This window comes from Monomorium pharaonis, chromosome 1 (assembly GCF_013373865.1).
Source record: "Monomorium pharaonis isolate MP-MQ-018 chromosome 1, ASM1337386v2, whole genome shotgun sequence".
In the NCBI taxonomy this organism is placed as follows: domain Eukaryota; kingdom Metazoa; phylum Arthropoda; class Insecta; order Hymenoptera; family Formicidae; genus Monomorium; species Monomorium pharaonis.
The window spans coordinates 23,774,332-23,792,463 of record NC_050467.1 but is presented as its reverse complement, the minus strand read 5'-3'; the positions used below and the strand labels follow the sequence as shown (position 1 = coordinate 23,792,463).

General features: G+C 42.4%; 2 protein-coding genes across 5 annotated transcripts; one reads left to right on the top strand and one right to left on the bottom strand.

Annotated features, from left to right (window-relative positions):
- Positions 1–34: 34 nt before the first annotated feature.
- Positions 35–3,289, top strand: LOC105836612. 4 transcript variants are annotated; one of them, XM_028192278.1, is made up of 5 exons: positions 35–404; positions 492–691; positions 1,034–1,361; positions 1,492–2,010; positions 2,511–3,289. In XM_028192278.1, the coding sequence occupies exons 1-5, from the start codon at positions 396–398 to the stop codon at positions 2,823–2,825; spliced, it is 1,371 nt and encodes a 456-aa protein (XP_028048079.1). In that variant the 5' UTR covers positions 35–395; the 3' UTR covers positions 2,826–3,289. The 4 variants fall into 4 exon arrangements, with proteins under 4 accessions (XP_028048079.1, XP_028048078.1, XP_028048080.1 ...); XM_028192277.1 differs by having other exon boundaries at positions 471–691; XM_028192279.1 differs by having other exon boundaries at positions 35–691; positions 1,187–1,361.
- A 602-nt stretch (positions 3,290–3,891) lies between these two features.
- LOC105836613 (probable sodium/potassium/calcium exchanger CG1090) lies at positions 3,892–17,689 on the bottom strand. The gene is made up of 9 exons (XM_012680777.3): positions 16,718–17,689; positions 12,345–12,713; positions 11,214–11,448; positions 10,320–10,432; positions 9,870–10,045; positions 9,571–9,797; positions 9,171–9,491; positions 8,856–9,089; positions 3,892–8,782 (listed from the first exon to the last, which is right to left on the bottom strand). Exons 1-9 carry the CDS (start codon positions 16,733–16,735, stop codon positions 8,583–8,585), a joined length of 1,893 nt encoding a protein of 630 aa, XP_012536231.1. The 5' UTR covers positions 16,736–17,689; the 3' UTR covers positions 3,892–8,582.
- Positions 17,690–18,132: the final 443 nt, after the last annotated feature.

Sequence of the window (18,132 nt, the reverse complement as noted above, 5' to 3'; positions counted from 1 at the left end):
CATTGTTTCAAATGTATATTTAATACACAGCTCCGACCTCTGACATTGCTTTTGCAACGAATTTTGCAACGAACTCGAATCGAAACATATTCGCATCGAGCTTGGAGTCCCATCCATCAAAGATCCTTGAGTTTCTTTTTTTCTGTACGGCGCGTGTATAATATACAATCTTTCATATTAACTATATACATTTTTTTATATTTCTTTGCGATTGTAATTTTAAACTCGCTAAGATATTGGTAATCGAGGGAACGAAATCTATTGTACACTCTTCGAGAGAAACGGTACTTGTATATTGGTAACAATATCATGAATACAATTCGACTTTCTTCGATAGAATTTCAGTGTTATCGTATACGAAATTCCTTGGCCGAGTTCTGATTACGCCGCTGAATATGGACATGGTAAGTCTCAAGAAGATTAAGTTACCAACGTTTCTCGTGCTTCGTCCTGGGTACGACTTATTTCAGGAAACTATGGAATTGTATAAGAGAATGCCTGTGAACGCGTACAGAGACGCTGGATTATATCGTCACAATGAATTCTGTTCTAATTGTGGACAAAACGAGCACGAGGACATGATACGCGGCATCGCGATGCATAAAAGGAGAACGAGGAACTATGAGAAGCATTGTCCTTCGTGTCATTGTCCGCCCGAGAGACGTAGATTCTCTTCGCCCGGTAGACCAAGGTGAAGACATCCCTTCAATACTCAGCTGATTAATAAAATATAATTATAAATAAATCATTAACTATAAATTTGATAAAATCTATACAGATCTGAGGCGCGAATTGTATGTGAGATAAAACTTTATTTTTATTCTCTTTATACAATTTAGTTCTTTACATATATAATAGACTTTTTTTATCTGGTGTCCTCGATATCGGTTTTTTTTAAATTCTATTGTTGAAGATATTCAACAAAGATAATTAAGCTCAATTAACAATTAAGAAAATAGCCTTTTTTCTCCGATTATTAATCTTTAACGAGAGGATGAATACCTTCTCTAATCGAGTCGGGATTGCTCTTAAGGCCTTCGGAAAATGTCGAAGCTATCATAAATCGATGCGAACGCGTCTTCGCGGATCCGATCAACTCGGCTATCAAGAAGTCGCAGAGCAGTCCTTTGTCACAGAAACTATGCTGGTATGAGTATCAAACGGATCCTCATTCTCGTTGCCGTAGGAGACCGTCCCACCGTCAGCGAAGACTCGAGCAGGATAAGTATCTGTTCAGGACGAAGGGAGATGCCGCGAACTCGGAACTGACAAACGAAGATATCGCGGCTTACTCTAAGTACGCGCGAACGGTTCCCGTCAAGAGTTCGCTGAAGAAACACAGTCATTCTAGACAGACTGAGGTACTAACGCTCTTTTTTCGAGATATGATAAGTTGTTTGTATAATTTTAGAAAAAGATATGTAAATTATTTTATTTAAAAAATCATCGAAAAATCACCGACCGTTTTCAAATTGATCTTCTGGCTTCTAGAGATCGCCAGATGAGCGAGAATGTTCCGAAGCCGAGAGCGAGGTGTCGGTGAAGTATACTCCGCGCATTGTGCGTACAAGGAAGTCGCGTATGCCGGATCCTGGGTCGAGACCCCGTCACGTCGGTATCGGAGACGGCGAGTACGTCGCAGAAGCGAGGAACGAGAGCGATGTCGAGTCTCAGGAGATGAGAAAACTTGTTTTGGGCCTCGAGAATTTGGAGAGGCTGAAGCAAGGTGACGGCGAGGCGACGGTGACGATGATAAGCGAGGATGACAAGAGGCTCGAGAAACAAAGACCCGACGTAGCGAGGACAATGAAATCGAGAAAATTCGGGGAGGCTGCCTCCCGTTGCGTAACGAGCAAGTCATCCACGCTGATCGGTCAGTCAGTTAATAGACCCACCAAGGAACTCGTACTCAACGGACCCGCACATCTAACAAAGCTGGACCTCCAAGCTACGAGGACTCGTATTTTGGAATCGATCGACCGTATACTCGATACCAAAGACGACACGAAAGTACATATTTAATGACACGGGTCTTAACTTTTTCATCAATCTTCACGCGTATAGTATATTTCTCATCATTTTATATATTTTTATGCAAGATATTCGGTAACATGTGGGAGAAAGTTTAAGAGATGATTCTAGATTGTATTATAAAATAAGACGAAGATAAAAATTATCAAAATTACGATTAAGGCTTCGTTTATTTAATTATAAGCGTTTAAACATTCATGTGCTTTAGATACCTCTTATGTGTGAATATTTAAAACTTCATAATTAAAAACCAAAACTTTAATCGCAGTTTTTTTATTCTTGATTTTTGTCTTATTTTATTAACTAAACTTACTCCTTAAATTTTTCTTTTATCTGTGTTATCAAATATCTTGCATATTTAGAACTCCCTTGGATTTTTCTTCACTTTTCTGTATATCTCTTTCTCATAATTTTACAAAGAAAATTCTATTACAATCTAATATTCCTATATCACAGTGACAAATATTTTCTGTTATCAGAACGACGCGCCGGTGCAGCAGGAACAGACGGAACAAGAAACAATCGAGAAGATAACTCACGAACTCCAGGAGAGCGGCTGGCAGTTATTGATCAACGATTTGACGAATTATAAAGACTCGGCAGACACCAGCAGGCGAATTGTTCGTCTGGAATGTCTGAATCATATTCGACAGCAACTCGATAAACTCTACGCTCTCGAGTCGACTTTAGGCAATTGTTCGTCTAAGCTGCATCTGTCGAGCTACGATATGCCGTGCAACGAAGAACGTCAACAGTCACAGCATCAATTGGAGCAGAAAACTGTCGAGTCTTGAGCATCCTAAAAGTCCGCATGTATTCCTTAAGTCTATTTAAGCATTATCGTAAATTTAAAAGATCTACGATGTGGTTATGTGAAAACGACGTGAAGAAAATTTTCTCTTAAAAAATTACTTTTAAAATCACGATAGTCGAGGGATAACATGGATTAGTCTAATAAAATTTAATAAAATAAATAGAGTGAATTCAAAGAGAACATTCTCTGCATGTATATATAATATATCTATTTAAAAGATACGTTTTCTACATATATTATATTGAAGGCATGTCTTCAATATCGCGTCTTCATGGATATTTACGAAATGTTTAGAATGCTAAAATAATTGCAAATGCGAACATCATTGCCCATTAAAAGCGCATATCGCAAGAATATATATAATAAAAATGTCCACGCGCTTATGTAAATTAATTTAAACGTATGAAATTTTAGAAAAACAAATACACATGCAATTCGTAAAGACTGGCATTGTGCTTACTCGTAATTTTCTGCGGGGCGGGGCGTTTCCCTTCGAATCGAGATTTAATTGGTAGCAATAGCTTTATTGTTGAAACGTTTTAAGTACATTAGAGTACATAACTAGTCTACCTCCTTCCCGCATTCAAGCTAAACAAGGTATGTGTAATATTAAATTGTTTCCATTCCGTACGTAGCTCTCCTTGCAATGAAAGTTGACGCATAAATTTATTACATACATACATACATATATATATATATATATATATATATATATATATATATATGTATATATATGAATTTTAGGCTTTTTCTATTTTTCTTTATATTTACTACGTATACTCTTAATATACATACATATACATGTATATATATTTGCCAAATGTGTGTGTGTATATAATATATATATATATATTTAAATCTATAAATATATATAATACTTATATATATATTTATATATATGCGACATTGGTAGAACAATTATTTACATAACGCTGTAATAAGCTATGACTAGATATATTGACGCGTTAGGATATATTTCTGGAAACTTGAGTAACGATGGAAAAAGACGTAGGTCGGAGAGATCCAGATGCTTCTTTTTTTTTTTAACTTTTTTGTACGACAGCACGTGAACAAGGCGCGAAAAGGAAAAATCAAGGAGATTTGTACGACAGGGAGGGCTGAAAGCGGTACAGTCGCAAAAAATAGGCGATTGACTATCACAACGGCAGCAGACGTCGTTGTATTCGTTGTATGTCTACTTTCTTCATGTTGCATACAGTTCTTTTCTCTTTAAGTATGTTTTATGTGCTTATATAAGTATATCTCGCTATAATTATGTACTTTCGAAGCTGCAATTGACCGGTTACGTCTGCTATTGCGTCTCTGACTGCAAAAAAGAAGAGAGCGAGATCGAAATATGCGAAGCGAGGCATTGGGGAGATCCCGGAAAGAGGAAATTAATCAAAAAATTTATCGTGTGATGAGACAAGGCGAGGAGAGGGAGTCCTTCCTTCGCGATTTAACAGGTACGAACGTATTCGAATGTGTATACGCGACGAAGACTGGGATAATACACTGCTGTATAAACTTAATTAATCAGGTAATATGTATATAGGTATATATCGGTAATATATATGTATATTATCTAAGTACATAATGTCGTGATATAAAATCTACGTATTATACCCCGGTAGATCAACAACACGATCCCCGCTACGTCCGACGGCTCTTCGACATTCTACCCTTGATATTTTACGTATCAGTGTTAACGTTATCAGAGTATAACGTCGTCCCTTATCCTGCCTGCTGCGTTTTGTACAAGTGTACTCTGTGTATGCGTGATAAGATAGGCTATATATGTATATCGTCGTCGGCCTCCCCGTGCGATCCTCTGGAAACCGCTGGAGGTAAGTGGGAACATCATAAAGGACGGGCGATTCATGGAATTACAATTATAAGAGAGAGAAAGAGAAAGAGAGAGACGTCTAAAAAGGTACGTTATTGACTTCAATTACACGCTATTAAGGACACCCTCGAATTGATCGACGTTCGGACGGCGTCCCGAGAAGTAAGGGATGGAGGGGACGCGCGCGCGCGCGTATCCTCTTCTCCCCGGTCTCACCAAGTCGCCCGGCGCTTTTCTAATTACTACTAATAATTGCCACAGGTGAATTGACTCTAAACAACACCGGTTCCCCGAGCGATCGTCGAGCGTTCGGCCGACGGTTTCGGGCTGCGCGGTAGAAAAAAAGTCGCCGGAAATTAGACCCCTTTAAGAAACTCTACAAGTCCCTAACGTTCCATTCGTTGATGCTCGAGATGCGGATACCCTCGCGGGGATCCTCGCGCGGCTCTCCTCGTCAGGGGCGGTTATGTCGCCAGGTTTTTGCTTCCTCAGACTAGATTGAATCTCTACCGCGTTACCTGCTTAAAATAGTTAGATACAAAAATCTGTATATTCCTATCATATTTGATTCAAATTTCAGATTTGTTATCTTTTTTGTTATCTACCATATAATTTAATGATCATCTTTAATCCATGTCTAACAAAGTTTTCTTGAAATTGACATTATCCTATCACGTTTTCAGTTTATACTTGATGTAATATTTTAATCTTAGATTTGATGTTTTTATATATAAATAGTTTTAATATTCCTTACATATGTATAAATTATCTGTCATTTTCTAAAGTAAATTATTTTCAGATTAGATTGAACAACTTGACAAGTGTATAAAAAAATATACATATACATATTCAATTAATATTTAATTGTTTAAATAAAAGATGTTAAGAGAAACAATAAAAATAACTGTGTAGCAGCTCAGATGTGAATCCGATTAAAACGATAATCTTATAATAAAATTTCAATAAAGTTTAAATCCTGCCTCCATCATTTCTTTTATCAGTTTTTTAAACAGGGAGTGTAATTCTCGTAATTAGCCTAGTTTTGTAAAGTCTGAGGGCGATCATGGCGCGCCCCTGACGATTCCCCTCGTTTCTCCGTGCGCACGAACGAAGCTCGCTCACCAGGTTCGATGTATATCTCCTCGAATTATGCGACCGACGCCGCGGTACGGAGCCCGCGAAATCGACGGCGAGACTGGTCCGCTTTTTAATGAAAGATCTAAGGCGCCTTCTTTTTTTACTGTCGGTCGGCGCTTCCTAAATCTGGAAGCCGTGAGCGGCGATGCATCTGACGCCGAGACGCTCGCGTCCGGCTGCACTTCCGGTCTCGTCTCGATTGTAGATCGAATAAGGCCTCGAGGCACATCTCGGCCACTTCGCCATCGGCACCGAACGCATCGCAACGCGAATATATATATATATATATATGTATATATATAATATAATAATAATAATAATATAATATCCATATGCATAAATCGCTCTAACGTACTAACAATAACGGACAAACGTAGTGAACAAACACGTTGAACGATCAATAGTCATTACGATCTAAGCTTCTTCGCGTTATATATATTATATGTACGCTAAATTTATATAATCACACTAAAGCGTCTGCGCGATCCTTGCGATTTTTTTATAGATCGCGTACCCGCGATCGTCCGATTTTAAGGAAACAGCTGATTCAATAAAGATGCAGCTCAACGAGCTGTATTGACGAAACACCCGCAGGATTTTCAAAAATAATTTATATATGAGAGAAAACTTGTTGAGAAACATTATATCATATTAATAAATTTTTCATTTTGTTATTTGAATAAATTTTATCAGGATTTTTCTCGGGCAATATTTTCATTTTTAATATCTCCACCATATACTTAACGTAACTTCATTTAATTTGTATATTACTATCTTTTTTATCGCTTTTCGGTCAAGCGGGACAAATTAAGAATGTAAAGCACGCGTAAGTTGAACTTTTTTTTCTCTTAATTTTGAAGCAGCTCGTTTTTTGCGATACCTGCAAGAATTTCGTCGCACAAGAATTCCGCAGTCGTCATCAATACCGATTCCGGTACGCTCGAAAGATCAAAGGATCCCGGAAGCGGAGGTACGTCAATTAAACCGTATGTGTATATGGATGGAGGTTCCTCTTGCCCCGTCTACCGATTTAGAAGTGACCCCTTTTGCAAATTTCTCAAGTCTCAAGGAACGCGCAGTATAAATAGTGCTGGTTGTAGATACTTTCATCAGATAAGGCTGCGTTAATTATTGTCACTTTCAGCGCTCGTTCGCCCTCGTGGAGAACCAATTCTCCCACTCCCTCCCCTTTCCTTCCTTCCGTCTCTTTTTGACAGAAATTGAACTATCGCTTGCTCCACCGTTCTCGCGAATTTTCCGCGCTTTATCGGCATCAAAATATTTATATATCTCTCGCGAATAATTCACTCGATTCGTTGCGTGCCGCCTTATAAGGTTTTCTTTTCTTTCTACTTTTTTGCTGTTTTAAAAAAAAAAGTAATTTTACATTTTACACTCACGCTAACGAGGGATTTCCTTTGATCTCGCGAAGTTTCGTTTCTTCCGGTCACTTGAATGGCGGCAAAGTTTCATTTCAATGCCGGCACTTGAATGGCGGCAAAGTTTCATTTCAAAAAAACTAAAATTAAACCATAATCACTTGTACCAGCTCTCGTCATGAAAAACGCGCGAAAACATTTTCTCTTATCTCACATTTCACACAGTACGTCGCGCTCCGTACATCGCGTTAGAAAATATATTTAAAAAATATACAAATACGTATTATATTCCGAAATCTCGTGTAATCACGTCGGACAATAAAGGATCACGCTTAACATTGCAACATCTCAGAGAGAATTTCTCTTGCCCATTCTCTTATCGAATTTCATGTTCTTAACGGTTCCGTCATGACATGGACTCTCGGCGATTCGCACAGCACCGTGAACAGTGAACAGTCTTAACATTTAGCCGCAGATATAACGCTCCTAAAATCTATTCTAACAAGCCGTAATCTACTGGATCCTTTTAATCTAATTCTTTTAATCTAACATATAAAATGATTAATTGTCAAGACGCATTTTCCTTCCCATGGTACTCAGGCATTTGCGCGATATGGCTGATATAAAACGTATCACATCTTTTCTATATCGATTCAAACAACGCGCGACGTACAACGAGGTCTGTGGCTAAGAGTTAAGATTGGAGAAGTTTGGAATTTTTTACGACGATCGATTTGACTGCCGATTCCCGAGTTTAGCAAATAAATGTCGATACCGCTAATACGTCATCAAATAGTATAATAATTATAATTTAATACTAGTAGCCACACGTATTGTCTGTCTGAAAACTTAGCTGTTTGGAAAAATTCATAAACTTTCCCATACTTTCACTCGAGCGTGAAAAATCGTTCGGAACTCGTTGGTCGAACGGAAGCAAGCAAAATACTCTTTTGTCACTTTCGGTAGCACCAATAGGATACAATGCCTGTGTACTCACGCGCGAGTACATATTGTCTAGAGATTCTCTACAACAGCCTAGAAAGAAAGAAAGCTCAATGACAAGCTCTTTACTCTTATCTAAAATCTCGTACGGTCGCTTCAACAATTTCACAACAAGCTAAAAATCGTACTTTTTTCCGACATGCAGCTACCTTCTAAGCTTCCTTCTGTCTTTCGCTGTCTTCGTTATTGAGTAGGAAGAAGAAAAGGGGAAAAGGGACGTTCGAACGAGGTCGCTGAGCGTTTTTACGACGATTTACGACCGTGCGTGAGTTATCGTTCGCGGGCCAATCGGCCGGGACGACGACTCTTGCTCCGGACGATCGTTCCGCGTTTGAGCAAAGCAAAGGTCGAAAACGAACGAGGCGTCTTTGCATTAGAACATACTGGGGCATGCTGGTGGATTCATCTCTCCGAAGACGTTGAGCTCGTAGAGCGACGCGAACACGATGAATATTAAGTACCAAATCATCAGGACCATGCCATATCGCCGGTCCAGTTTCCAGCCGTTCAAGTGTGTCGCCATTACTAGGAATACCACCGTTGATAGTAGAGAAACAGTAGAATACGTCAAACCTGATAAGAACGAAATGTATGAGCGATATATGTCACGTTTCTGTAAGTTGAAAAAATAGAAAAATCCGTATACCTCTGCTAGTGACGTTTACGTGCGAACCGGGCTGTATCATAGCGGTTTGGATGAACCACGGAAGACCGAGGCATACAAGAATGTCGAAGACATTGCTGCCTACGGCGTTGCTGACCGCCATGTCGCCGAGACCCTCCTTAATAACCGCCAGCGAGGAAAGAGCGTCCGGCACGCTCACACCAGCGGCAACAAAAGTTAATCCCATCACAGTGTCAGGAATGCCCAGTGTACTGCCTGTAAAGTCAGTCATTTCACTTTTAAAAACAGCTCTACTTATTGAAAAGTAGTCGCTCACGATTTGAATGGTAATGTTACCTATGATCGTGATCATCCACACCATTATGTAACTGTAGAAACTGATCCAGATCATCGATATGCAAAACGTAAAGGGATACCAGCTCCGCCATTTTTCTTGCCGGCAATCCGGCATTGTCGCCCGACACATAAAATGTATGGGATACACGAGGCCCCAGGTAAACAAGGTCCACTTGCTACCGTCCGTCGGCATCACGAGGGGCGACACTTCGTTGGGATCGGGCTCCTTCGCTTTATAATACTCGGGCTGTCTCGGTGCCGATGGCTGCTGTTGCTGCTGTTGTTGCTGGTGTTGCTCGATCGTCTCTTGAATGCCATTGCCTGAAAGAAGATGAAGAGTGTACTCAAATTTCTAAAGAACATACGAAAGGTACAAAATTAATTAGGATTAATCAATTACCTTCCTGATTCTTTATTTGATCGGTGACCGGTGAATTGGGACCGGTATAGGACACTCGATCCTCCTGTAAGGACCTGTAGCTCACTAGGGCGCTCGCCTCGGCGGGTTCGTCGTCTTTTGGCAGAAACGGAATGTTGTACGATTTCGCCCAACGTTCCAATTTAACATTGAACGAGAGCGCCACGCAATAGACCCCGTACATGATCAACATGAAGAGAGATTCCATCCTGAAAGGCATTTTTTAATCTCGTCTGTAAGATTCCGCGCGATCGGACCTAAATCAGATATGCGATGCTTACCAAGATATCGATTCATTGTAAATCGCACCAAGCATCACGAGGATCGAGATGGCGTAAAAAAAACAATCTCGACAGAGAGGCCACCAGTTCAACTTGGAGGCCGTTGCGGAGCATAGCCCGCAAATCGATATAACGAACATTATATTGAAAACGGCGCTGCCGATAACACCGCTGACCTAAAACGCGACAAAAAAGGATTTTGAAATTTAATCGCCGAACTCTGTGCTATTAATTAATGAAGCTCATTATCGAGAGTGAGCCGCATCCACGTGACGCGATAACAAAAATAATTCTCATGCTGGAAAAATAATTTGTTCGTACACCGGATTAAATAATATTATTTATGTGGTTTACGATCATTTATGGCATTATATATATCCTATAATTTATGATGTTTAACAAGTGTAACGAAGCATATGAAGCGCGCGACAAGGCAACTGCGATACTCACTCCGATGTCGTCCTTGGCAAAGAACACGCCGATGATGACCGTCGCCAGTTCGGGCGCGGAAGAGCCGGCTGCCATGAAAGTGGCACCGGCGACATCGGGAGACAGTCTCAATTCTAAAAAAAAGAAGATAATAAAATACATTTATCAGGGATGGATAAGTTGAAATATCTTTTAGCTAAATTAAGTTAAAGTTTATGATTTATAAAATTAATTTAGTTACGTTAAGATTAAATTAATTTAAATTAAATTAAAAGTCAATTATAAAAACCATTTATATTTTACATTAAAAATAGAAAATATAATTTTTTTTAAAGTTAGATTAACATCAATATTAGATTAACACAAAACAACTATAATATAAATCATTAAATTTTAGTATTTTATTTATAAATTATATATAAGTTTATATGAAATAGCAAAGAATGTTTTTTATGTGGAAATATATTTTTTAGAATTTTTTTCTTCTACACAGATAAATTTTTAACTTAAGACGAGTTAATAAGTTACAGTTTGTGCTTTAAAAATAATTAGTTAAAGTTACTAACTTTTTATTATTTAACCGTTAACTTTTTAATTTATTTTGGGAATTTATAATATTTAAATATAAATATAAATATATATATATATATATATATATACATATAATGTATAATTTAAAATAAAATAGATATTTATTTTAAATGCGTTGGACGTGTTGGGAATCCAAAGCGACTTCCATTTTCATTGAAAAGAATCGAGATACTGTCTCTTAATAACAAATTTCGCAGCAGATCTACACGATGAAATACAATCCTCTTGTGCAAAACTATCCACTCGTAACGCTGTAACTTGACGCGAGCTATACGATATTATTGATTTCAATGCGATCGTCAAGGGAATGAAATTTTCACTCACCTTCGCAAATCCTGTCCAGGCTCGAGACGAAATAATCGTCGCAGACGATCGCAAGGCCCAGGAACGTGTAAACAGCGGCTAGAATGTGTATTATGAGTCCCCCGTGTTTCCTGGCCTCGGGGCCCATCAACGGCTGCGGAAACTGCTCTATGGCTGGCGGGGAACAATTGGGCCTTCGCGGTCTGAACGTCGCGAACAGTGATTCGACCGTGGTTATCCGCGTGACCGGGGTGGCCTGAATCATTCGAAGCAAAAGAAGATGAAAAAAGAAGCCGAAAATTGTATGTAAATTTACAGAGAAACGTTATTAAGCACTAAGAGCTAGCTCGAGTAAACTTATTTCTACTTATTATTAGTTATGTATTTACATATCAGTCGATGTTCACTTTAAGAATTGTAAAAAAAAAAAGCATTTGTCATTAATGTCTCATCATTCGAAACGTTTATAATGGAAATCGTTAGATTATTTTCGATCGTTTGTAATTTTTTCGAACGATCAAGCTGCATCTTCGCGGAAAATCACATACATAAAGCCATCGCGTAATAACGATATTAATCTGATGTACCACGCTCGATGCAGGTGTTACGCAACCTCGCACCGCGTATCGTGTATCTCGGTTCAGATGACAGCTTCTCTAATTTTGTTTTCGCGAGACATCATCGTCGACCTGCGAAATACACAGAGTGTGCAAACTACCTACGAACGGAACTGTCGGCGAAACCGAGCGGAGATCACGGCGGATCAACGTCGATGCGCCCGCGTTAAGCTCATGTTCCGCTCGTAGAGCTTGCGAACGAGCTTGCAACACGACGGCAAAGGTGTCGAGCTTAATCCGTCGAGAGACGGATCTCCGTTTGATCTCTGCAATTTATTTACCTGGTATATTTTTACTATCGCGTCTCGCTAATACATTTTATTACTTTTGTCGGTATATATATAGAAATCCGATAGGAAGAATAAAAATACCGTAGAACGGATTGTACACCGCGCGCAAGGTTCCATATATCAAGTGTATCTGTAAGCTTTTCTGCCAACAAGATTTGTAGCCACCCGCTCCGCAGAATCCGCGTTCTCTACTTGACTGTCCGGAGATGCATCTTGCAGTTATATCGGAGATCCGCGGCACTCACCGTGGTCGTGCTGCTTTGCCTCGGCGGTGGCGTCTTGGTTTCATTTTTCTCCTTGGACTTTGCGGCCAGATCTCGCAAGTCGTTCTGGTTTTTCGTGTGTCCGTGTGTCCTCGGCGACGTCGGCTTCTTTTCCGTCGTTGTTTCCGGAATCGACTCCTTCTCGGTCACACCGGTCGAGGATACCGACAGGTCCGACGTCCACTGCGCGGAGCTCGAAAACAGCGTCGTTGTCGTCGTCGGCGTCGTGGTAGGAACATTCGAGGAGGAGACGTATTGCACGAGAACGTAGACCAGGAAAAGGCCCAGTCGCAGAGGCCATCTCCTACGACGTGCCTGCAGGTTACGCGGCCTGCATCTCATTGTCTGCAACTGGAACAGATTAGCGTCGTAGATTAGCGTTTTCCTACCCTTACTCCTTCTTCCCTTCTTTCGATCGCGCACTTGATAACAAGTGATAACTTAAATGGGAACAATTTGAGCTCGTATCTCGACTCTGATATAAATTATACTTATCTTCTTTCCCACATAACACAGAAAGATTGCAGAAAAACATTGCGGTAAAATATATGTATCTAATAATACTTTATAATAATTAAGGTGTTTCCAATTTGGATAAAAAATTAAAAATATAATTATATGAGTAAATCTGCACGTTTTATATATATATAATTATTTTAATACATTATTAACAGCGTGGTTGTAAATTTATATTTATTTATGTAATTGTTTTCTTTATTTATGTATGTTCATAGATTGTTCGGGATTTAAATAAAGTTATTATTTTTATAGTACCTTAGAGAATCATTAAAGTTTAACATTAAAAAACTTCGCTATAAATACAAGATTTAAAAATTGAATTGCATTTCTTTAAATGCAGAAACGTTATTACCAAGTATTCTCAAGAATAGCTCTACGTGATCAATCATAAACTCATCTTTAAGTGCAATGCCAGATAAGAATATACTCATATAAAATTACATATAAGTTTAATAAACTAGGAAATGAACGCGCGCACACAAATATCTATACATAAAATCTTAGCAGTTTGTTTTCACACTGTGTATAAAATATTTCTGCAACATTAAAATTGTATTACATATCTATATTTTAACATTATTTCCGAAACATTGCATTGCAATATGTAAGAATCCAGTGTCGTCGCACAATAATGACGGAATCCTACGCCCATATTCTTTTCTCTCTCGATATTTCGTTTCTCACACACGTACGAGGGGGCTGATCTCCCAGCCAATTAGAGGAAAAACGAGCTCTGTATAAACGCGGATAGGGGAGCAATTTAGAGATCGCATCGGCCATAAGTTTTATTCCAAGTCACATCGAGTTAAGTTCGCGCCCGTTACGAGGACACGAACGATCGACCTTCGGCGACGCGCGATATTTCCCATCGCGTGGAAAAAACGACAACCCCTCGCGAGATCACCCCGTCAGCTTTATCTCCCGCGTCTCGTCTTCGGGAGGAAAAGGGAGGAGAGAATCTTTACATCGGCTCGACGGCTTATCGACGTCTTAAGTGGTATGTTTTCAAAACCCGATCTGCGGCGGCCGTGTTTAGAAAACAGTTCCACCTGTGCCGCATTCATTATGACTATCGATGTCGCGTGCCCCGGCTCGCAAGACGGGGGTTGAAGGGAGGGGGGAGAGGTATGGGAATCGCGGCGTGGCGTGGGAGTCATACTCGCGCACATACGTGGGTGACACATGACACACGGCACCCCTGTCGCGCCGCACGTGTGTGGGTGCCGGTGTGTATGTGTGTGTGTGTATAAACGACAAAACTACCCTTCTTGTGTGTGCGCGTACTCTGTCATCAAATACAAACGCGGCTGGGTAAATCGATGATCGCGTACTCGTCCCTCTCGCATGCGTAAACCGTAACCCCTTGTAAGAAAACCGTCGCCCACGCACGCACACGTATGTGCGTGTTTGCGTTTCGATCGTGTTTAAGCAAATCCCCGATACAATCTCTCCCTAATTATCATCCCTCATCGAGAAAATTTACCGCCCGAAATCGCGCGAACTAAATCCTCGTTTTTACCATATTATCGTGATTGATAATCGGCGATACTCGCGTGATACTCGCGATGCAATTAACAAACACGCCACGCGATTAATTACGCAAGATTATACATGTGTAGTAATGAAACACGCCGGTATACATGTAGCCTCGTAACGTTTTCCGTGTGGGCGTAATTAAAGTCATCCCGGAGAGTCCGGCGGGGATCCGAGAGGCGAATCCTATCGGCGCGCGGGAATAAGGGGATAATTCGCTGTATTACGCAATCGCAACGAGCATGATTCATTAGAGATCAAAAGCACACACACACACACAGACGCGCGCGCAAATGTCCGGTACATCCGAATCGAGATGGAAATAAGTGGAACACTTGGCACGTGTAATCCTGCAAATGTGTTATATATGCAACGTATTCGCGGGGTGAATAAAAGTGACGAGGGGCACACACCCGTAACGGTATCGAATTGTTCGATTGCCGTCGGCGAAATTAATACGCGCCCACGCGTACGGGGTGTCGGCGTGTCGAAAGGGCGGACTCTATTTCTCCGCGGGGCGTAGGGGAAGAGGGTGATTCGCCAGCGGGTTTGCGATCTTCAAAATTCCATTCGCGATTCAACTACGCCGCTCGAGACCCCGTTGAAAGTCCTTCTCGGCCCTCCGAGCGATCGGGCACACTTTTCGACACACCCCGTGTGCACAGGGTGATGAAATAATGAACAATTTTCACAATGCGATCGACAACGCTCGCTGTAAGCACAACTTCCGAGATCAGATTAACGCGAAAGCCGCGCGTTACACCCAGTTTTTCTCTCTTTCTCCCTCGAGTGCGAACGAATAAGTCATTAAATTAAATTAATCCCTTTTCCCCGACGTCGCTTATGTGATTAACATTCGCGCCGATTATCAATTTCGCGAAATTTATTATATTATGACGGCGGAAACGGGAGCGCGCGCGGAAATGATTGCACCGTGTCCCGTAAATAACCGTAGCCACAATAAAGTGTTCACATAACGTGTTCCGACGGCTGTGTCAATAACGCTACGGCATATCCGACAATGGAAAATCCGACAAAGTTATACTATTGATATTAATTACGACAGAGAGATAGAGAGAACGGCGCGCTCAATTTCCGCTCGAGCGCGTTTCTTTTGATACGCATTAAAAAAAAACATCCCCCGCGCGCGCGCGCGCGCGGAAAGGAACCCCCGAGACTTTAATGAAATAATAATTTCGCCCACGCGCGAAATACAGAAAGGTCCGATAATTCCCTTTTATCTCTTTCTCTTTCCGTGTGTAAAAATTTCTCTTTTATAAATATCTCTGAAAGATATAAAAGGACGCGCTCCTCGTAGATATAAAGAGACACGCCGCACGTGCACAGAATCGATACCCTTATATTTTCCCGGGCAGCGTTAATTAACGATGTTTTCACGGCACACGTATCCCTTTACAAAATCCTAATTGGATGCGAGCGATACCGAGCGGAGACGCTGACTCGGTATGTGTGTGTGTGTGTGTGTGTGTGCCGGAAGCCTCCTCGCTCTGCGGTTTTGCTCTCGCGCGCGGAAGTCGCCGTCGGGCCCGTACGTGCCAGATGTTTGCACGCGCGCTATTTGCGCGAGGTTTCGCACGCACGCCATACAGCCATTACGCTTTACGGAAATTTTCACCATCGTCAAACGACGCGACGGGAAACGCGACTGTTCGTCGTGACTCGAGGCCGCCCTCTCGCTCTTATCGTGCCCGTAGAAGCGTAGAGTTAGCGATTCCTACCGTTTCTTTCGAGACAAAAATGTAACATTTCGTCACAGTTTCCAGTGTTCGAGTTCAAGTCCATTGCTTAACAAATCGCTAAGAGTCATCTAACGCAAAAAAAAATAACGAATAAATAAAATTAAAAATGTATACCGCCTCTCCTATCGTTCGGTTACACTTTCTCGACAATTTGAGGAAAAATTACGCGTGAGACGGATCTGCTCGGCCCGGTTACAATTTTCACAATTACGTTCTGCTCTCTTTAAAATACACTGGTGGTACAAATATTTACGCAGGGCGGAATATGCAGCCGCCCCGTTTTGGGGAAAATTCGGAGCGAGATCAAAGGGCGGCAAGTCGTTGTTCCTCCCTCGGAAAGGGGATCACCTTGCGATCATGATATTGCGAGAGGGGACGAGGGAGAGAAAGAGAGAGAGAGAGAGAGGACAATCGCTATCACTCGCGGGACTCGCTCGCTCGCTTGCTCCAGCAACGAATCGGTGACCCGATTTTTCCGTGCTCCTAATGCAAGCACGGAGGAGAATCCGCGCGCGCGATCGTCGTCGTCGTCGTCCGGCTTACCCCTTTGTCGCCGTGCATCGTCGCCGTCCGTGCCGCTCTCCGCAGAGCCGGAAGACCCAAGGGTGTACCGCCGACGGTGTAACACCGCCGTTGCCAGATACAGGTAGCGCGGCGCCGATAATACAACAACGACGAGGGCAGAGACGGCGCGTCCGCTCCTGCCGTGCGCGCGAGCTCCTCTTATCACTCCGTATCACGTATCCAAGTGGAAAGGAGGAGAGCCACCGTGGCGGTGGAGAAAAAGGCGCGAGAGAGAAAGAAAGAGAGAGGGTGGGCCCCGCGTCTTCGCTCGTCTGAAGTCTTCCTCGTTCGGGGGAGTCCCTTGTCCGCCACGCTGCCCACGATCGCGCTCGAATTATCGATTCGAAAAGCCGTTCGCCGTCACCGTCTTCCTCGTCGTCGTCGTCGTCGTCGTCGTCGTCGTCGTCCTCGTAGTCTTCGTTTCCAGCGTCGTCACGGCGGCCGATCTCTCGTGTTGGCGATCGCGCGCGTGTTGTCCCACCGGGTTCAACCGGGCACCCCGGTGCCGCGCACACACGTATTTGCGCCCCGCGGCTGCGACTCGGCCGTCCCCCTCACTGTCGCCGTCGCGACGTCCTGGCCTCGCCGTCGTCCCGTCTCGGTCTCGTGCGTGCGTGTGTGTATCACGTATACGTGTTTCTCTCTTTCTCCTTCTCTCGCCTCCCGCACTCCTGACGTGCGCGAAACTCTCTCTCTCCCTCTCTCTCTCTTTCTTCCCCTCCCTTTCTTCCTTCCTCCCTCCCACGGCGCGGCGTTCTCCTACCCTGCCTCCCTTCGCACCCCTTGCAGTATCAGCACTCTCCCGGGGTGGCCGCTCGCCGCCCCCGTGCGATTAAATGTCACGATCTCATCGATTCCGTTATCGCTTTTATCGATATATACTTTCGGGCGCGTCCCAAGTGACTCGCCAATCGAATTGTGCTTCTTGATAAATTTTGCCGATCGATTTACTAATCGCGCTCACCCCTGCATACGACTCGCGATGACACGACCATATTATCCAGGCGCGATTTATTGGCGCCCGGAGAACGATTTCGGGGAATCCCGTCCCCCTCCGTGGCGGCGGCTTTGCGCGCCCACGCGCACGCTTTCGTTCACTCCCTCTCTCTATCCTCCCTACCGCCCCTTCCTCCTTCCACTCCGACGATGCACCGGCGCTTCCGTGTAGTGACGTCGAGACGCTTGCGCGTGATACAATTGTCGGGCTGTCCCTCCGCACCCTCTCGATCGTTCGTTGCACTTGCTCACCTGAGGGAGGAAAGGAGAGGGAGCAGGAAAACTAATACTTTTTTTTTTATATACAGTTCAACGAACAAAAAAAACCATTAGAACGAGACTAATGGTTCCGTTCAACCTTTTGGATGAATACGATTTAAAAATTGCTCCATTACGTT

What these genes read in the sequence shown, in the direction of transcription:
- LOC105836612 (XM_012680776.2), top strand. Translation starts at nt 396, where the DNA reads ATGGACATGGTAAGTCTCAAGAAGATTAAGTTACCAACGTTTCTCGTG. An exon ending in GTCATTCTAGACAGACTGAG is followed by an intron (nt 1,362 to 1,491) that starts GTACTAACGCTC and finishes TCTGGCTTCTAG; the next exon opens with AGATCGCCAGATGAGCGAGA. An exon ending in ATACCAAAGACGACACGAAA is followed by an intron (nt 2,011 to 2,510) that starts GTACATATTTAA and finishes TTCTGTTATCAG; the next exon opens with AACGACGCGCCGGTGCAGCA.
- LOC105836613 (XM_012680777.3), bottom strand. An exon ending in TCAAATAAAGAATCAGGAAG is followed by an intron (nt 9,492 to 9,570) that starts GTAATTGATTAA and finishes ATCTTCTTTCAG; the next exon opens with GCAATGGCATTCAAGAGACG. An exon ending in CGTAAACGTCACTAGCAGAG is followed by an intron (nt 8,783 to 8,855) that starts GTATACGGATTT and finishes CGTTCTTATCAG; the next exon opens with GTTTGACGTATTCTACTGTT.